Genomic DNA, 19,270 nt, shown 5'->3' with positions numbered 1-19,270 from the left:
TCTGTCCCTACCCAGCCCCGTCTCTCAAAAATAAATAAATAAAACATTTAAAAATATACATATACATATAAAAGAAAGCCTCATTATGTGAGTAATTAACCGTTTCACACCTTCTTGGCATCCGTGTACCTTCATCAGGCTCTGCACCAAACCCAGTTCCAGCTGGGGGTGGGTGAGGCTGCCTCATGCCTATGGGAAGATTACAACACACATACACCAGAAGACACTTTCTCTATAACATTGGAAACCCTGTATGTGCCATTTGATGGAAGAACATATTGTGTTCTGAAGAGCCTGATATAAAATGGTGAGGCTGGGGCAAATTCTGGTCAAGTTCTCAACCTCCAAGGATAAAGAGACAATTCTTTGGGCATCCAAATGAAAAAAAAATAGAGGAAAAAGAATCAACCAGCCTCAGACTTCTTCACTGGCAGCAAAGTTTTGAGAAAAATGCCTAAATCCAGCCAATATGCTATGCAATTATTAACCAAAGTTCCCATATGCTCAAACGGGATTGCATTTGTAATTTTTACATGTTCCTTCTGGGGAAACCGAGAGTTAAAAACAAGCCAACCAAGAGATTAATGAAAACAAACAAGTCAGGAATGGGGGTCCTTGGCATGTAGTGAATGTTAAATCCATTGTAGAACTAAGGTTTAATTAAACTCTCTACATACTTCACCCTATCTTAAAAAAATTTTTTTGACGTTTATTCATTTTCGAGAGACAATGAGAGACAGAGCATGGGTGGGGGAGGGGCAGAGAGAGAGGGAAACACAATCTGAAGCAGGCTCCAGGCTCTGAGCCATCAGCAGAGAGCCCGACGTGGGGCTTGAACTCACAAGCGCCGTGAGATCATGACCTGAGCCAAAGTCACACGCTCAGTGGACTGAGCCACCCAGACACCCCATATGAAATGGGGTGAAATACATCACTCAGGCAATAAATTGACTAGGACTTCTTAGTCTATTCTTAATTGTCGCAAGGGTAACAATCTAGATACTGGGCCACGGACTGTGGAGGTGTTTTGCTCAATTTGTGTGACCGACTCAGTGAGGACATAGGCAATGTAATCTGAGAGATTTTTATTCTGGAAACAATCCTAAGCAACTTAACATTTACAGCTTGCTTTGTGACTTATAGTCTATGCCCAAAGCCACTTGAGTTTGAGACCCCTGCTTTAGAGGAGTATTTTAGGAACACACAAACCTTTCTTTGTTGAAGAAACAACTACCTAAAGTAATTTCTTCAGTTTCTTTTCCTTCTCTTATCCACTTGAATAAAATCATTTCTATTTGTCTATATGTAGATTGCATGTATCCTATATAAACTGAGATTTAGATATAAATATGCATACAGAGATTACTGGAATTCAGTTTGGCAAATGTTCACAATATTTCTGGTGGGTAAGATTTTCTATAATTTGGGGGGCGCATGGGTGGCTCAGTCGGTTAAGCATCTGACATCTGATTTCGGCTCAGGTCATGAGTTCACGGTTCACGAGTTCGAGCCCTGCACTGGACTCTGAGCTGACAGGGCGGAACCTGCTTGGAATCCTCTCTCTTCTTCATTCTCTGCTCCTCCCTGGCTTGTGCTCTCTCTTTCTCTCTCTCTCAAAATAAATAAAGCTAAAAACTTAAAATAAAGATAACAATATTTTCTATAATTTTTCACCATTTACTGTGTACTTCTTTGTATTGCTGAACTTTCTGATAATGAGGATGTGTTATTTTTACAGTAACAGTAAAGTCATGATTCAAAACATAATGAAAATAAATGAATTACTGTATGCCCAGGTTTTTTTTTTACATTAGGTACATTAGGTACTAAAAGAGGTTACATATCACTAACATTACTTTGAGTGACCCAAATATTAACATTATTTCTCAGGGTAATTTGTAAATAATTTTAATTCATTAATCATCATCAAAATTCACTTAAGGGTGATTTGTGTGTGTGTGTATGGGGAAAGGAAAGATCACAGTAAATTATGAATACTATTGCCTTTAAAAAGAATACTGATCATTTCTCTCTTCGGTATAACTGCTTTTCTTTTGTTTACACAGGATTTTAAGAGGTTTTCCCTTTAGCGTCTGTTTATGTTCCTAAATTGATGAGAGGGCCATAGTTAGTTTTCTTCAGAACCAGTCAGCGCCGCATCACTGAAGATAAAGTGGTCCTTCTAACAAGTCAAATAGCCAGAGAGGTCCTAACTGGTCTCAAGAGAGCCCCAGGTCATTCACAGAATCTGTGTGACATGTCACCCAGCCTCATTGTTCTAACAACTCATCCTTGGTTCTGTGTCTACACTGGAGAAGTTTCTCCTTTGTGATACAGTCTCAAACAGAAAAAGGACATCGGCAAAAGCTAATAAACCTGAATAAAGTACGTATTTGAGTTAACAGTAATGTATCAGTATAGGTTTAGTAATTGTAAAAAATACTCCAGATTAAGATCTGAGATTTTAAAAACACAGTCCACCCACTCAAGGAATTTACAAACCAATAAGAAATTAAAGGGGCGCCTGCGTGGGTGGCTCAGTCAGTTGAGGGTTCGAGTTCAGCTCAGGTCATGATCTCCCAGCTCCTGAGTTTGAGCCCCGTGTCGGGCTCTGTGCTGACAGCTTGGAGCCTCAAGCCTTCTTCGGATTCTGTGTCTCCCTCTCTCCCTGCCCCTCTCCTGCTCACACTTTGTCTCTGTCTCTCTCAAAAATAAACATTAAAAAATTAAAAAAAAAAAAAAAGAAATTAAAAAAAAAGATATAAGGCGGAAAAAAGTGTCGTGATTGAGGTGAACACAGGCCACTGTGGATGCTCAGAATACACCATGAGAGCCACACTTTATCAAGCTATGCTTGTGCCCAGCATTGTTTGAAGAACATTATTTCATTGTACGTCACGACAGTCCTGTGGGCAGGTCCACTGGAGTGGGTAAGGAAATTCACAAACCTTAGAGGATTTGCATAACTTTCCCACAGTCACTCACTCATCGGTGGTGGGTAGAGCCAGGACCTGAACACCGTGTGCTAACTCAAGACCTGGCTCTCAGCCACTGTCCTGCTGAGAGATCCAGAAAGGCTGAGGGTATCAAGGAGCTTTACTTTCACAAGGGCTCACGACAGAAACGTTGTGATGAATGCATAACAGGAAAGGCTGAGAAGGAACCGTCAGGGAGGAGAGAGGTACAATCAAGGGTTGAGATGGTTTCAAAAACAAAGAGTGTGGCCAGCAGCATCAAACACCAAGAGGAGGTCAACCAACATAATGATATAAAGGTTCTTGGGCTTTAACCACAGTGGGGTCGTTGGGGATCTTGGCAAGGGAAGTTTGGGTTGCATGGGGTGGAGGACTGGAGTGGGAGAGGCGGGGCAGGGGGGGCAATGCAAAGAACATAGCGAGTTGACAAATGAAGAAATAAGTGACAGAGAAGTGGATACACTGAAGGGCGCCTGGCTGGCTTAGTTGGTAGAGCATGTTGCTCTTGATCTCAGAGTTGTGGGTCCCAGCCCCATGTTGTGGGTAGAATTTACTTAAAAGATAAAAAAAAAAAAAAAAAAAAGATGGATACGGCAATGTTTGAATATTATTTCTAGAAGCCTGGCTGTTCAGATAAAGGGAGGGGTCAGCAATAGACATCAACCTAAAGAGAGACCTTTTATTTTAATATTTTGTTTTTTTTATGTTTATTTATTGTTGAGAGGGAGACGGAGTGCAAGCAGGGGAGGGGCAGAGAAAGGGGAAACACAGAATCCAAAGCAGGGTCCAGGCTCTGAGTCCGTAGCACAGGGCCTGATGCGGGGCTCGAACCCACAAACCTCAAGATCATGACCTGAGCCGAAGTCGGATGCTTAACCCACTGAGCCACCCAGGCGCCTCAAGAGATATCTTTTCTACAACTGGTTTTGCTTTGCTTTTTCTAAGAATGGAGAGACCAGAGCAGGGGTTGTACATGGGCAGTGAGCTGACCCACCTAACTTTTCGTTTCTCAGTTTTGCAACAGCTCCTGATCTTATTTGGGTAAATCCCCTTCTCCCTCTCCATGCTGTCTTCTTGGGATCTTTAGTCTGTGTAGGGTAGGTTCTGATCTGCCTCAGGACCACTCAACGACTTTCCCCAGGGACTCTAGAACTCCAGTGATTGACCCCAGGAGTCTATTCACCCCAACATGAGGAGGAATCCGGCTCCTACTTAAAAAATTATGTGTGATCTTTCAGCCTGACCACAGGCAATTTCAAAAGCTTTCCCTGGCAGACTTCAGGAGGGAGGTTGCCCACCCCACGGCAGCAGGGTGTGCAGCCAGTGCATTGAATTTGGGGGAGTCGCAGTCGAGGACTTGGGCGCCTTTGGCACATGCTCTTGGCACATCTCAATTTCTGGCCAAGTGTCTTCACTCCTTGGTCTCTATCTCTGAGGCTTTGGGTACACACACGTCTTCTTTAGGCACTTCGGGTGGGGGCTCCTTACAGAGAGGAGGAGGGAATCTGAAAGACACCTTTCCCCCCTCTGACTACAGTAGCCATTACTTTTCCAGCCATTACTGACTACAGTAGCCATTATCCTAGACCTGACCCCCCCCCCCCCCCCCCCCCCGCCGCTTGACGACCCCAACACAGGGTGTGTGAAACTGCAGAAGCCTTTTGTTCAGGGCTCGTTGGCAGCAATTGCCCAGATCCACCTGAACTCAACCATTAGGAAAATGGAACAGGGGGAGTCATGCTTTGTCTGGTTTCAGTCTCCCTCTAAAGGGAGGCAGTGATTAAAAGCTCACGTCTTCCGGGGTGCCTGGGTGGCTCAGTTGAGCATCGGACTTTGGCTCAGGTCATGATCTCCAGGTTTCTGAGCTCAAGGTCATGCTCTCGCCGTTCGTGAGCTCAAGCGCCGCATCGAGCTCTGTGCTGATGGCTCAGAGCCTGGAGCCTGCTTCTGATTCTGTGTCTCCCTCTCTCTTTGTCCCTCCCCCACTCATGCTCTGAAATAAACATTAAAAAAAATTAAAAAAAAAAAAAAACAACCTTACGTCTTCCTCTTTGGCTTGTTTGTTGCATTAATTAGCTACTGGGACACCTAACAACCTGCCTCTCCCCCAGCTCACCTGGCAATTGGTCCTGGAGGACAATGCTACCCAGCCCCACAGAGCTGCCTGGGCATCTGTTCTTCCCAAGGCCAGCTCTTGTACATTTCCTTACATGGGATGGACCCTTTTTTGGCTTCAATTAGCCCCAGCTCTTTGTAGTTGCAAAACCCCAACTGTCATAAACATGCCTACATGCTGATCGTGGAAAAACAACGAAGAAACTTAAAAAAACAAAACAAAACACATCAGTCCACTGGGTACCTTCACCACCGACAGCTTGAGAGACATGTGAGTTACTCATTTTATCTGAAATATTTTCTAAACTATTTTTCTGCTAAATGCCTCCTGTTTTCAGGGATAGTTCTGAAGCAAAAAGAAAAAAGAGTAGCAAAATAAAAATATATTTACCAAACCTAAAGAGCTGTCATAAATTTGGAGATGTTAAACTAAATGTTGAATTGAACTTTCAGGGGAAAAGAATCCCAAATCTATTTCAGTGATGGAGTCTCTTGTGTAGACTTAAAGTGCCCAAGAATGGCCAGCAGAGGGAGCCAAAACCATACATGTAATTTTTTTTTTCTTCTCTGCAAACCTTTTAGGAAAATGGGTTATTAAAAACTGCAAAATGCAAATGAGCCTCATTTTCCAAAAATATATGCAAAAATCATAGAAATCATATAATTTAATGCTACTCTGCTGCCAAGTGCTCTATAGAAAATTTTAAAGCTGGAAGGAGATTCTGAATCTCAAGCAGTTCTAAAGAGAAGCATTCCCCCACCCTCCTTCCTTCCTCTCTCTCTTTCTCTCTTCTGTCTCTGGGACTTGCTTGCAATAACTCCTGAAAAGTAGGTAATTTGTATTCTATTTCAGCTGACACATTCTGTGAGTTGTATAACAACACATTTTCAATTGCCATTGCAGGAGCATACCGGTTCATACTGGAAACAGATGTGTTGAAAAGAACCTGGAGAGCCTCTAACTCAGACCTCTTAAATCAGGCCTTAGGTATACCTTAAAAAAGAAAAGGAGCACGATTCTCAAAAAAAAGTTTGTTGGAAAGGAATTTGCTGCAGTTATAAATGTCTCTCCATTTTCTGGGTGGTACTTACACTAGTTAGGGTGTTTGGTTTATAAACAACAGAACCCAATTCAGGCTAATTTAAGAGGGGAAAGGAATTTATTAAAAGGATACTGGTTTGTACTCTCCTTTTCGTAGTTTACAGTTAAAATTACCGGTGGGGCGCCTGGGTGGCGCAGTCGGTTAAGCGTCCGACTTCAGCCAGGTCACGATCTCGTGGTCCGTGAGTTCGAGCCCCGCGTCGGGCTCTGGGCTGAGGGCTCAGAGCCTGGAGCCTGTTTCCGATTCTGTGTCTCCCTCTCTCTCTGCCCCTCCCCCGTTCATGCTCTGTCTCTCTCTGTCCCAAAAATAAATAAACGTTGAAAAAAAAGTTTTAAAATTAGCGGAAAATATTTTATAGGTAAAATGATGAGTTTATTTTGTGTGACGTAATGTTCACAAAGTTGAAAATTTAAATAAAATGGGTTAAAAAACAAACCTTGAGGCCCAAATGGCTTTACTGCCAAGTTCCAGCAAGTATTTGAGGAAGAAAAATGTTATCTGAAACAAAGCCTTCCATAGAAGAAAGGAATTCCCACTTCTTTTTTTTTTAAATTTTTTTCAATGTTTATTTTTGAGAGACAAAGAGAGACAGAGCTTGAGTAGGGAAGGAACAGAGAGAGAGGGAGACACAGAATCCGAAGCAGTCTCCAGGCTCTGAGCTGTCAGCACAGAGCCCAATGTGGGACTCAAACCCACGAATCGTGAGATCATGACCTGAGCCGAAGTGGGACACTTAACCGACTGAGCCACCCAGGTGTTCCAAGGAGTTCCCACTTCTTATGTGAAGCCAGCATTACCTTGATATCAAAACCCAAACAAGGTTGGGGCGCCTGGGTGGCGCAGTCGGTTAAGCGTCTGACTTCAGCCAGGTCATGATCTCGTGGTCCGTGGGTTCAAGCCCCGCGTCGGGCTCTGGGCTGATGGCTCAGAGCCTGGAGCCTGTTTCCGATTCTGTGTCTCTCTCTCTCTCTCTCGGCCCCTCCCCCGTTCATGCTCTGTCTCTCTCTGTCCCAAAAATAAATTAAAAACGTTGAAAAAAAATTAAAAAAAAAAAAAAAACAAACAAGGAACTTCCACTTATAGGAAGTTGGGGTGGATGTACTTTTTCTATTCCTCTAAGTACAGCTAAAAAGGCTGGACATTACATATACAACAAACATAAGATGTCTCTGAAAACAGGAGATAAGCAGGCAGGTGGATAGGGGCCTCAGACAGGAGGAATGATGGTGGGGGTTCCTTTTTACTTCATATAGCCTAGGGTTTTTTCTTTCTTACACCTCGTATCCCTAGTACCTAATAAAGCGTCTGGCAAGTAAGAGGTGCTTGGTGAATGAACAAATAAATAAATGAATGAATGAATGGATCTATTAAGCATGAAGGGCTGTTGAAAGCACTATTGAAGAAAACCATTTAAACCCAGTCCTCGATCTCTTTGAATTTATTACATATGACCTAAACATTGGCGAATTTAAAAAGAACACAGACGGGTGCCTGGGTGGTTAGGTCAGTTGGGTGTTCTACTTCAGCTCAGGTCATAATCTCACGGTTCATGGGTTTGACCCCTGCATCGGGCTCTGTGCTGACAGCTCAGAGCCTGGAGCCTGCTTCAGATCCTGTGTCCCCCTCTCTCTTCCCTTCCCTGGTCGTGCTCTGTCTCTCTCTTAAAAATAAATAAACATTAAAAAAAAAACCAAGAACACAATCATATAAAGTGTAAAACAGCTAAAACTACAAACTGTAAACACAAAATCAACTGTTTGTTAGGCATGACTAGTGATGATAAGCCCATTCCTTTCTATAGGATGAAGGAAAAGTACCATAGAAATAGGCAGAATTTTAGGAAATATGTCAACTGGAAAAAGAATATTCCAAATACAGGATTAAAATATAGAGATTCTGAAAAAGAAACACAGAGTAAAACTGCTTAGCCTGGATCATAAATATGGGCCACTCTCCCGAATGCTCCTGAAAACTGACTTCTGCTGGTGTAGACACCGGGAAGAAGGAAGGAAAAGAAATAAGATAAAAGGATTTTATCTACGGGGTAAGCTAAAGCACTCAATGCCTGGCACATATTAAAAGTGTCAATAAATGCAAGCAATCAAGAAATCCACACATCAGGGGTGCCTGGATGGCTCAACCAGTTAAGTGTCCAACTTCTGCTCAGGTCATAATCTCATAAGTTTGTGAGTTTGAGCCCCACATAGGGCTCTGTGCTGACAGTACAGAGCCTGCTTCAGATCCTCTGTCCCCCTCTCTCTGCCCTTCCCCTGCAGGCGCTCTCTCTCTCTGTCTCTCTCTCAAAATAAATAAACTTTAAAAAGAGAGATAGAGAAATCCACATATCCAATGGCACCTGCCTACAGGGCCACTTTGCTGGACAACTAACTGTAGGAGGTGTGGTTGGCAGTGTAGACTATGGGAAAGGAATCCCCTGGGCACATGCGGCAAATAACCTCTATGGCCAAGCACCGCAGACCCACTCCTACGTTTCAGTTTCCAAGGCATTATGGAAGAACAATCTGTGACATCTACAACTTCTATACATATTCATGAAGACATATGCCAGGATTTAAAGATAGCCAAGCAAGAAAGAGGAAAATCCTGTTACAATGACGAGACAATATCCTTGGTTCGTGTCATCAGACGGGACAGCTACATTCCTTGGCTAATCTGAATTTAGTTCAGATCACTAAAGAGCTTTGTTCATTTTGTGATAAAAATTAGACACTTGCAAAATAAATTTCTGACAATTCCCCTAGATTTATTTTTGTCATAATCATTTAGTGCAGGAGCCTTTTAAAAAATGCATAGAAATGGCATTAGATCAAGATGAAATAATGTGGTTCCTAAAAAAGCACTTCATCAAATGTTTTGCTAGGTTTCCATAAAAGCAGTAGGAGGTGTCTGCTTAGTAATCATTCAATTTTTTTACTTTATTTTATTGTTTGCTTTACTTGGAGAATTTACCAACATGATTTACCAACACACTTTTTAAATCAATACATTTTATTTTAATTAAAAAAATTTTGTTTAATGTTTATTTATTTTTGAGACAGAGAGAGAGAGCGAGCACAAGGCAGCAAATGGCAGAGAGAGACAGAGGGAGACACAGAATCTGAAGCAGGCTCCAGGCTCTGAGTTGTCAGCACAGAGCCCGATGCGGGGCTCAAACTCAGGAGCCATCAGATCATGACCTGAGCAGAAATTGGATGCTCAACTGACTGAGCCACCCAGGCGCCCCCAAACCAGTTAAATCAGATGATCTCATCTAATGTTTAAGACTCAATGATAAGAAGAGACCAAAGGTAAAGATACTTTCAGGTTAATTTGCCTTATTTTATTTTTAATGTTTATTTTTGGGGGAGAAAGAGAGAGACAGCGAGGTGGGCATAGGGAGAGAGAGGGACAGAGGATCTGAAGCAGGCTCTGTGCTGACAGCAGAGAGCCCAAAGCGGGGCTCAAACCCACAAACCGTGAGATCATGACATGAGCCAAAGTAAGATGCTTAACCAACTGAGCTACCCAGCTTCCCTGCCTTATTTATTTATTTATTTATTTATTTATTTATTAACATGAAAATAGGACAGCTAGCAATACGGCAGTGTTTCTCAAACTTACTTGATCATTAAGACTTACGTGGGGTGCTGGAGGAAAAAAAAAGTATGGATTTCCAGGCCCCCTCCTTGGAGGCTCTGATTCCTGAGGTTTAGGGTAGGGCTCAGAATGAGTATTATTAAAAGCATTTGAAGGAATTTCATGATCAGGCAAACCAGGGAAATGCTTGGTTTCATGGAAAGAAGACTGACCTACTACTGCGGTTCAAAAATACCAAGAGTGGCCAGGTCTTCTGTGTGTCCTTAACTGAGTCATTTGATCTCATTGGGGCTAAATTTCCTCGCTTGTAAAAATAAAACAACACCAAGACAGGTTTTAGTCCAAAATCCCCTTGAAGACAGGAACCCACTGGACTATGCTCACAGCTGGATCTCTGCCTAGCCCAGTTCCCCAGCACAGGAGAACCTCTTGGTTATTATTTGTTGACCAATTCACTAGCTGGACAACATAGAAGATTCCTTTTCAAATTTAAAACCATATGATTCTAAAATCAATAATAAAATAATCCATTTGGTCAGCCATTTGCAAAACAATATTCTCAAAACAAAACAAAATATAAACAAACAGACAAAACAGCTCCCCCCACTCCTTTGACTGGCAGGTGGCTGGTGAGCATTTCAAAGGATCAGACCTGGGTCACTGGGTTTCACGCCTTCTTCACAGGATGGTGACGGTTCAAGGTGATGAAGTGGATGCACTTAGCATCACGTGTGGCTCACAAATGTTAAGTAAAGGCTCAGTAAAAGGGAGTTGAATCTAGAAAACCCAGGAAATTATGTGGAAAACAGAGTAAGTTCTCAGGCCACATACACAGGAATACCATAGTCATAGCATAACTTTTAGGATTTTTGTTAATTTAGTCCCAAAACATACTGTCAAGTAACAAGTCGAGAATCATTAGGAAACTTCCCTGGCACATGTGCTTGGGACACTGATAAAGAAGGAAAAATAAACCCTGAAAACTCTTGTTTATAACATTTCAAGTTTATTCTAAAATCAAATACTATTTTTTTTTACATTTATTTATTTTTGAGAGATAGAGACAGAGTGTGAGTGGGAGAGGGGCAGAGAGAGAGGGAGACACAGAATCTGAAGCAGGCTCCAGGCTCTGAGCTGTCAGCACAGAGCCCGATGCGGGGCTCAAACTCACAGACCGCAAGATCATGACCTGAGCTGAAGTTGGACACAACTGACTGAGCCACCCAGGCACCCCGATACTAAATCTTTTTTAAAAAAATTATACATTACTCTATTTAAAGGCTTCCATATATAGTTCATATAACTTGACTTAATGGTTCTGCAGGTGAAATGCACACACCAGCAGCATCACCTTAGAAATGCGAATTCTTGGCCCCAGACCTAAGGCATCCAAAACTCTTAGTGGGGGACAGCAAAATCAATGACGTAAATGTCTTCCAGGTGGTTCTGTTGCACTCTGAAGTATGAGACCCCTGACTTAGGGTAAACAGGATTCTGTTACAAAAGCAGACCCAGGGGCACCTGGGTGGCTCGGGTCAGTTAAGCATCTCACTCTTGATTTCAGTTCAGGTCATGATCTCATGGTTCAAGGGATGGAGCCCCGCCTTGGGCTCCATGCTGAGCTTGGAACCTGCTTGAGATTCTCTCTCTTCCTCTTTCTCTCTTTTTCCCTCTGCCCCTCCCCCACCCATGCTCTTTCTCCCAAATAAAAAGGAATTAATTAAAAAAATAAAAGCAAATCCAAAGAAGGCTCAGCTCAAAGGTCTGTATAACCTTCTACAATGTATCAGAATTGAAAAAAATCACATCGTCTACCTAGTCAACTAACCTACAACAACACACTTTTACATAACTTGTTTCCTCCTTTTGAATAATCTTGAAATACTGATCCTGAATTGCAAAGAAAAAGTCAACCACTGGCGTGTAGGATACTGTCATCCCAATTTCTCAATTTTGCAAATAAAATACAAATTTTTCAGGGGCGCCTGGGTGGCGCAGTCTGTTAAGTGTCCGACATCAGCCAAGTCACGATCTCGCGGTCCGTGAGTTCGAGCCCCGCGTCGGGCTCTGGGCTGATGGCTCAGAGCCTGGAGCCTGTTTCTGATTCTGTGTCTCCCTCTCTCTCTGCCCCTCCCCTGTTCATGCTCTGTCTCTCTCTGTCCCAAAAATAAATAAACGTTGAAAAAAAATTTAAAAAAAATACAAATGTTTCATAAAAATACTGCCAGGTATTACCAAATTTAACTTTAATGTTATCAACATATTAACAATAAAAAACAAGACAATACAGTGCAAAGTCACAGGGTGTGGGGGTGTGTTTTTAATTCAAGAAGCTAGTCGGACTTGGAACTTGTGGTGTGTAATGTTGGAAGGGTAGCTAGCTCTTACAAACTTATGATTGTATGTTCTCTGTAAGGAGAGCACTCAGCTACAGAGTTCTGAACATCTTAAAACTACGTCTTCTCAGGTACCAGTAAAGACGAAAGACATTTTTGACTTGAGGGCAGAGACGGAGGTGTTCGGGTGAGGCAATGCTGAGACCATGCACTGTCACCCTTTGGTCACAAGTGAAGGCATTGGAGCGACTGCCCATTCTACATTGTTCTACAGTTTCAGAGAACATGAACCTTCAGCATCTTCTCCCAGCATTTCCCCCAAGCCCTAAAATCCACCCACGAGAAAGAGGTTGGCTTCACTGTCAAGAAGAAACAGAAAGAAGAAACAAAGCTGTTCCCAGGGAACAGCTCCTAGTCAGGAACGGGGTATGGCAGTGTGCTGACCACCTCCCCAGATTCGGTGACAATGGCATCATAGACCCACCGACGGTTGCACCGGCACTCGGGCCCACACTTGTTGGAGTTGCACTTGGGACAAGGGTAGAAGCAGCCCAGACAATTCTTCTCCAGGCAATCGCACAGATCGGCGTCGTTACAGATCAGCCGGCCACTTTTGTCGTACTTCTTCCTGACCCTGCCAAGAAAGCAGACGACAGTCCCGGTTTCCTCAGCACGGAGAATGAAGGACTATGCAGCTCACTTCAAAAATACAGCCCGTCTATTCTGAGCAAATGTCATCCTCAAGATTACCCAGCCACACTCCAGAATGTGATATGGCAGCGGTGTTTGGGGAAATTCAGCCAACATGCCACGGATTCCCAACACGGCCAGGCTAGTCACTTCATTTTCCCAGATGCCGGGGAACAGAATATTCCACCGAAGCAAATGAGAAAGAACAGCTGAATAAAAGCTTCTTCCTACGAATGCCCCCAATTTTTCTTCAAAACTGTAATCATCCTTGATGAAGTTTTCCCTGAAAAATTGCACTCTTTTTTTCTCTCTATAAAAAAAAAAACAAAAAAAAACAAAAAAAAAAACACACTAGAGGGAGGGGCATCTGGGTGGCTCAGTCGGTTGAGCATCTGACTCTTGGTTTCTGCTCAGGCCATGATCTCACAGTTGGTGAGTTCGAGCCCCGCGTCGGGCTCTGGGTTGACAGCATAGAGCCTGCTTGGGATTCTCTCTCTCTCTCCCCCTCTCTCTGCCTGCCCCTCTCCCACTTGCGCATGCACACGCACTCTCTGTCAAAATATATAAACTTTTTTTTAAAGCACTACAGTGAATACAGTTATATTTTTAATAACTCGAGATAAATATTAGAACTGGGCATTACTACGCCATCATCATTTAGAAGAAAGACACACACGTGCAGTAACAGTCCTTTGCTACCTAACAGTCTCCAGGTACCCTTGCTTCCCTTCCTTTCTGATTTTGTTTCTTACCCAGTGTGGAAGGAGAGAAAGCAGGTGATCAAGGTGGTAGGATCCGTCGTGAGCTAAGTGAAGGCAATTAGTTCTGCACCCGAGGCGAGCAGCGGAGCCCACACCCCGCTCTAAGTGCCCACACTTTCTCTGTCAGCCCCCGCAACACATCCAGGAGGCAAAAGCTTCCACAAGAATTCTGCCACCCTCTCCAAACAGAGCCCTTCTGAAATAAACCCTTCAAAAGTGAGCTGCATGAAAGCCTCCGTGTGACAAAAGTGCCTCTATATAGCTTGTATCCCTTATTAACAATTGGAAGTAAAAAATTAACAAGGGCTGGCCCTAAGCTGGTGTGGTGAGACTGTCCATTTTTCTGCTCCCTTTATCCTCAAACAGGCACAGAATCTCCTCTCTTCCGGTTCAGCTGAGTAACGCTGTTCCTTCTTCCTCCCTCTCCTAACAAAGCAGGGGAGGCTGGGGATCACTATGGAAACTTGCGGCCCGATTTTCTCACTTTATCAGGAATACCTTCCAAAGAGGATTTACATCTGAAGTGCTTTGTCTGTGGGATGCACAGACCACCTCTCCCATGTCCACCAGGAAATTCAGGTGCCAGCAGACCAGGAGATTTAAAATCTAATATGGGGGCGCCTGGGTGGCTCAGTCAGTTAAGAGTCTGACTTTGGCTCAGGTCATGATCTCACGGTCCATGGGTTTGAGTCCCATATTGAGCTCTGTGCTAATAGCTCCGAGCCTGGAGCCTGCTTCAGATTCTGTGTCTCCCTTCTCTCTTTGCCCCTCCCCTACTCATGCTCTCTCTCTCGCTCTCTCTCTCTCTCTCTTTCTCTCTCTCTCTTTCAAAACTAAACATTAAAAAATAAATTAATAAAAAAAAAATCCAATATGGAAACCGTGGTCATGAAGCCACCAGAGAGCACATACCAGATCTTGTCCTTGTCACCTTGCCTTAACCCAAAAATATTCCTTTGCCTTAACTCTGATACCAACACACAGATTTTATAGTTTCCTATCCATCTGATGCTTTCTTTTATAAAACTCTCAACTATCAGACATACAAAAGTGTGCAAAACAGGGGTGCCAGGCTGGCTCAGTTAGAAGAGCTCTTGATCTTGGTGTCATGAGTTTGAGCCCCATGTTGGGTGGCAAAGATTATTTTAAATGTTTATATATTTATTTTTTGAGAGAGAGCATGCAAGCACATGCATGAGCCAGGGCAGGACAGAGAGAGACAGGGAGAAAGAGAATCTCAAGAAGTCTCCACACTCAGCACAGAGTCTGACGTGGGGCTTGATTCCACGAACCGTGAGATCATGACCTGAGCTAAAATGAAGACTCGGATGCTTAACTGACTGAGCCACCCAGGTGCCCAATGGGATTACATTTAAATAAATAAGTGAACTTAAAAAATAAAGTGTGCAAAACATAAATGCACAGGTAAAAAAGAAGAATAAACCAAATCTCCACTTGCCCACTGCCCAGCTTGATAAAAGGGTATTATGGCACTGAGGTCTTCTCCATGGCCCGCCCACAGCATCCATCAACCCCGCCCTCCAAGAGGAACCACAGCTTTAAGTAATAACAATCCCTTGGGGTCTTGAGTTGGCTCAGTCAGTACAGTATGCAATTCTTGATCATGGGGTCGTGACTTCAAGCCCCACATTGGGCATCTGGGGCGCCTGGGTGGCTCAGTCGCTTCGGTGTCTGACTTCGGCTCAGGTCCTGATCTCATGGCTCGTGAGTTTGACTGCCATGTTGGGCTCCGTGCTGACAGCTCAGAGTCTGGAGCCTGCTTCAGATTCCCTCTCTCTCTCTCTCTCTCTCTTTCTGCCCCTTCCCCGATCACTCTCTGTCTCTCTCTCTCTCAAAAATAAATAAACATTAAAAAAAATTAAGGGGCCCTGGGTGGCTCAGTTGATTAAGCGTCCGACTTCAGCTCAGGTCATGATTTCACGGTTTGTGGGTTCAAGCCCCGCACTCAGAGCCTAGAGCCTCCTTAGGATTCCGTGTTTCCTTCTCTCTCTGCCCCTCCCACACTCGTGCTCTATCTCTCAAACACAAATAAATGTTAAAAAAGATTTAACATAAAAAAACAAAATTCATCAACATTGGTATTGTCAGACTAAATGCTGTCTCTCTCTGGAACCTCTCTGCTGTACTGATGAGCTTCTGTATCCTGAATGTTCATTAGCCTTTTCTTCATTGTTTGGTTCATTTCTCTCTTTAGATGTTTATCTTTTTCTTATTGACTTATCTAAACTCTGGATACTGACCTTCCAAATTATAAATAACTTCTCCTATCCTGTGGTTTGTCTTTCACTATTTTTAAGGCGTATTTTAATGGGCATAAATTTTTAAGTTTTCAAAAAATTTTTAATGTTTATTTTTGAGAGAGAGGGAGAGGGAGACACAGAATCCGAAGCAGGTTCCAGGCTCAGAGCCATCAGAACAAGGCCTGACGTGGGGCTTGAACCCCCAACCGTGAGACCATGACCTGAGCCAAAGCTGGACCCTACATCTTTCTTACTTTTAATCATCTTTCTTACTAAAGCTATTACTCTAATCCAAGGGTTTCTGGTACCTTTAAAAAAACTGATTACTAGTCTGGGATTATTGTCTATTTCTTGAAGTTGCTAACTTCCAAATACACGGGGCAATACTGCACTTGAGAAAAGATATTTTTAAAACATAAAGAAGAGGCAATCTTTGCTTTGTCCAGGAGAATTCAGGCATGTTACAATCCCGCAAATCAAATACAATAAATCATGATCTTACTTGTATTTCACAGAAAAATACTCATTCATCTTTGACATCCGAGCTTTCTTTTTCTGCTGCCTTGTTTCAGGATTAAAGTCTGCTACCTGTGGTCCCGGGTTTTGAAACGCCAAGCATTTTAACTGCCGCTCTATCTGTTGCTACGAAACAAATAAAATGTATTATTAGTAAGAATTTGAGAGTTGTTTTATGTTGTATCAAAATAAACTTCTGCCATAATATCATGAAAGCACAGATGTTTTACCCAGAGAAAGAAACAGTTTTATTTGATTAAGTCTCTAAAGATGATGTAAATATCCTCACTTGTAAATTTCCTCACATTAGGTCATTCTTTCTGAATGAAGAAATCCACAGTAAAAAACTCATATAATTAAAAAAGGAAAACCACAGAAAACAACTCAGCAGGAACAGAATTCCTCTTACACCTGGAAAATACCAGTTGGCTTCTCAAATCTGATGGGGATGAAAGTCAGAATTAGCATTTTATGGAGGGAAAGAAAAAGGGAAGAGAGCCATTCTGCAACTCTTGGCTGCAGAAACTCAAGGTGAAGGGTCTCAAACCACAATGGGACCCCAAAGTGCACACAGCCCCATCCCCACCCCCCCCCACCCCCCACCCCCGCCCTCTGTGTTCTGGAATGTTTTACAACAATCATGTTGTTAGATCACTTCGAGGCAGTGTGCACCCACCTGAAGGGTCCACTCTCAGTAAGAGCCAGATTTGAGGAAGAAAATCTTCCTCATATGGCTTTCTAGAGTGTTAGTGGATATTTTCAAAAGGCTCCATCTGGGGACATTTACAGATGGAAAAGAAATGGAGCCCAATTGAGAAAGACAAGGAACAAAGATGCTTCTTCGATAAATCCTGACACCTTATTTCAAAAACATGGCACATAGGTCACCAGGGAAAGGAATGCTCTTCTGAAGGATTTCAGAAGAATATAATCTCATTGGCCCCAAAACACACAGGCTGTCATGCAGAGATGAAATACCACACCTGGAAACAAAAGGGAAACTTTCAAAGTGTGAATTTCAACGTAACAAGTCAGTAACAACTTCAGCCTTGTCTGCAGTTGATTTAGCTTATAATAATGGTCCAGTTTGTCTAAAATAATATAAATATGTTCCTTTAAATTTTCTGGGTTATTTTTTAAGTTTATTTATTTACTAGTTTGAGAGAAAGGAGAGAGCACAAGCAGGGGAAGAGCAGAGAGAGAGGGAGAAGGAGAGGGAGAGGGAAAGGGAGAGGGAGAGAAAGAGAGAGAGAGAGAGAGAGAGAGAGAGAGAATCCCAAGCAGACACAACATGGTAAGTGCACAGCCTGCCAAAGGGCTTGAATACACAAACCACGAGGTCATGACCTGAGCCAAAGTTGGATGCTTAACCCACTGAGCCACCCAGGTGCCCCATGTTTCTTTAAATTTTCATTTTGGTGTGTGTGTATGGGTTTGTTTTACAAACTAGACCGTATGAAACAATTCTGTATTTAGGTATGGCTGTGAAATAAAGACAAATTCATATCGTCTACTGTCATTGTCAGTGCCATGACAAAAGTGTAAGAACACAGACACGAGACCAAGTTCAAACCTTGGCCACTTGTCAGGGGTGTGCACTGAACAAGCTCCCACTTCTCTAAGCCTCACTGGTTCCCTTTGGAAAACAGGGTCACGGTAGTACCCTGTGATACAAGTTTGATGAATTAATATCTACCAAGTTTTAGAATCATGACCAGCAGGTAATAGGGGGCAAAAAAACCCTTAGGGCTTGTTAAATAAAAACACTGGACTATAGTCTCTGCAAATATTTTTCTCCAAGGGGCAGGATTTTATTGCACAGAACACTGGGTTGTAAATCAAGGGAGGTGAGTGGCAGAGAGGAGGTACGTGAAGTGAGACCAGCCCCTCAGAGAGCAGAAAGAAATGGGGGAAAAGCCCCACCCGTATGGAGGAGCAGAGAACCTTCCTGTGAAATCCTGACGGGACCCACCTTCCACCCAAGACCAGGCTCACCTCCGAGATCCCCGAGCTGAGATCTCTTCAAATACCATGAAACCCTAATATCCCTTGCCATACCAGCTGCTTTTGTCCGATCTGACAGTCTTTCTCAGGAGAGCTTTGACCTGTGTGTCCCTCTTGCGTGACACTCTTCTCTGATTGTCCACTCATTTCCAATCACTAAACGAAGGAACTGGGACCAAAAGAGAACACATTAGTTTGATACATCTCCCCGGTAACCTAATCCTGGGAATTTCTGGCTCTCTCTCTACATCCTTCTTTCTTTCAAAGCCAGGTTGGGGCGCCTGGGTGGCGCAGTCGGTTAAGCGCCCGACTTCAGCCAGGTCACGATCTCGTGGTCCGTGAGTTCGAGCCCCGTGTCAGGCTCTGGGCTGATGGCTCGGAGCCTGGAGCCTGTTTCCGATTCTGTGTCTCCCTCTCTCTCTGCCCCTCCCCCGTTCATGCTCTGTCTCTCTCTGTCCCAAAAATAAATAAAAAACATTGAAAAAAAAATTAAAAAAAAAAAAAAGCCAGTTTTCCTGCAAAAGCCATCCACTCTCCTGGCTTCTTTTTTTACCCGTCACTCCAAAATCCCATATCTGCCTCCCCCAGACCACCTGACCAATGCTTTTCTCTGCCGGGAGTTCCATGAACAAATCACACCTAACTTCTAACCATTCTTAGCATCACAGAATTTGCTGGAGCAGACCACCCTGGGACCATCCACTTCTCTCTCTCACTCTCTTTTTAAATGTTTATTTTATTTTTGAGAGTGAGCAAGAGAGCGTGAGCAGAGGAGGGGCAGAGAGAGAGAGAGAGAGAGAGAGAGGGAGAGAGAATCTCAAGCAGGCTCCTTGCTGTCAGCACAGAGCCTGATGCGGGGCTCGAACTCAGGAACCGTGAGATCATGACCTGAGCCAAAACCAAGAGTCGGAT

General features: G+C 43.3%; 1 protein-coding gene across 2 annotated transcripts; it reads right to left on the bottom strand.

Moving 5' to 3' along the window:
- Positions 1-12,086: 12,086 nt before the first annotated feature.
- ARL14EPL (ADP ribosylation factor like GTPase 14 effector protein like) lies at positions 12,087-16,913 on the bottom strand. Of its 2 annotated transcripts, none has more exons than XM_047874942.1 (3): positions 16,644-16,913; positions 16,341-16,480; positions 12,087-12,760 (listed from the first exon to the last, which is right to left on the bottom strand). In XM_047874942.1, the coding sequence occupies exons 2-3, from the start codon at positions 16,376-16,378 to the stop codon at positions 12,538-12,540; spliced, it is 261 nt and encodes an 86-aa protein (XP_047730898.1). In that variant the 5' UTR covers positions 16,379-16,480; positions 16,644-16,913; the 3' UTR covers positions 12,087-12,537. The 2 variants fall into 2 exon arrangements, with proteins under 2 accessions (XP_047730898.1, XP_047730908.1); XM_047874952.1 differs by having other exon boundaries at positions 16,341-16,474.
- Between the last annotated feature and the right edge of the window lie 2,357 nt (positions 16,914-19,270).

Source organism: Prionailurus viverrinus, chromosome A1, assembly GCF_022837055.1.
Source record: "Prionailurus viverrinus isolate Anna chromosome A1, UM_Priviv_1.0, whole genome shotgun sequence".
Taxonomy (NCBI): Eukaryota; Metazoa; Chordata; class Mammalia; order Carnivora; family Felidae; genus Prionailurus; species Prionailurus viverrinus.
Note: the sequence above shows the minus strand (reverse complement) of the source record. Positions and strands in the feature narration are given on the sequence as shown.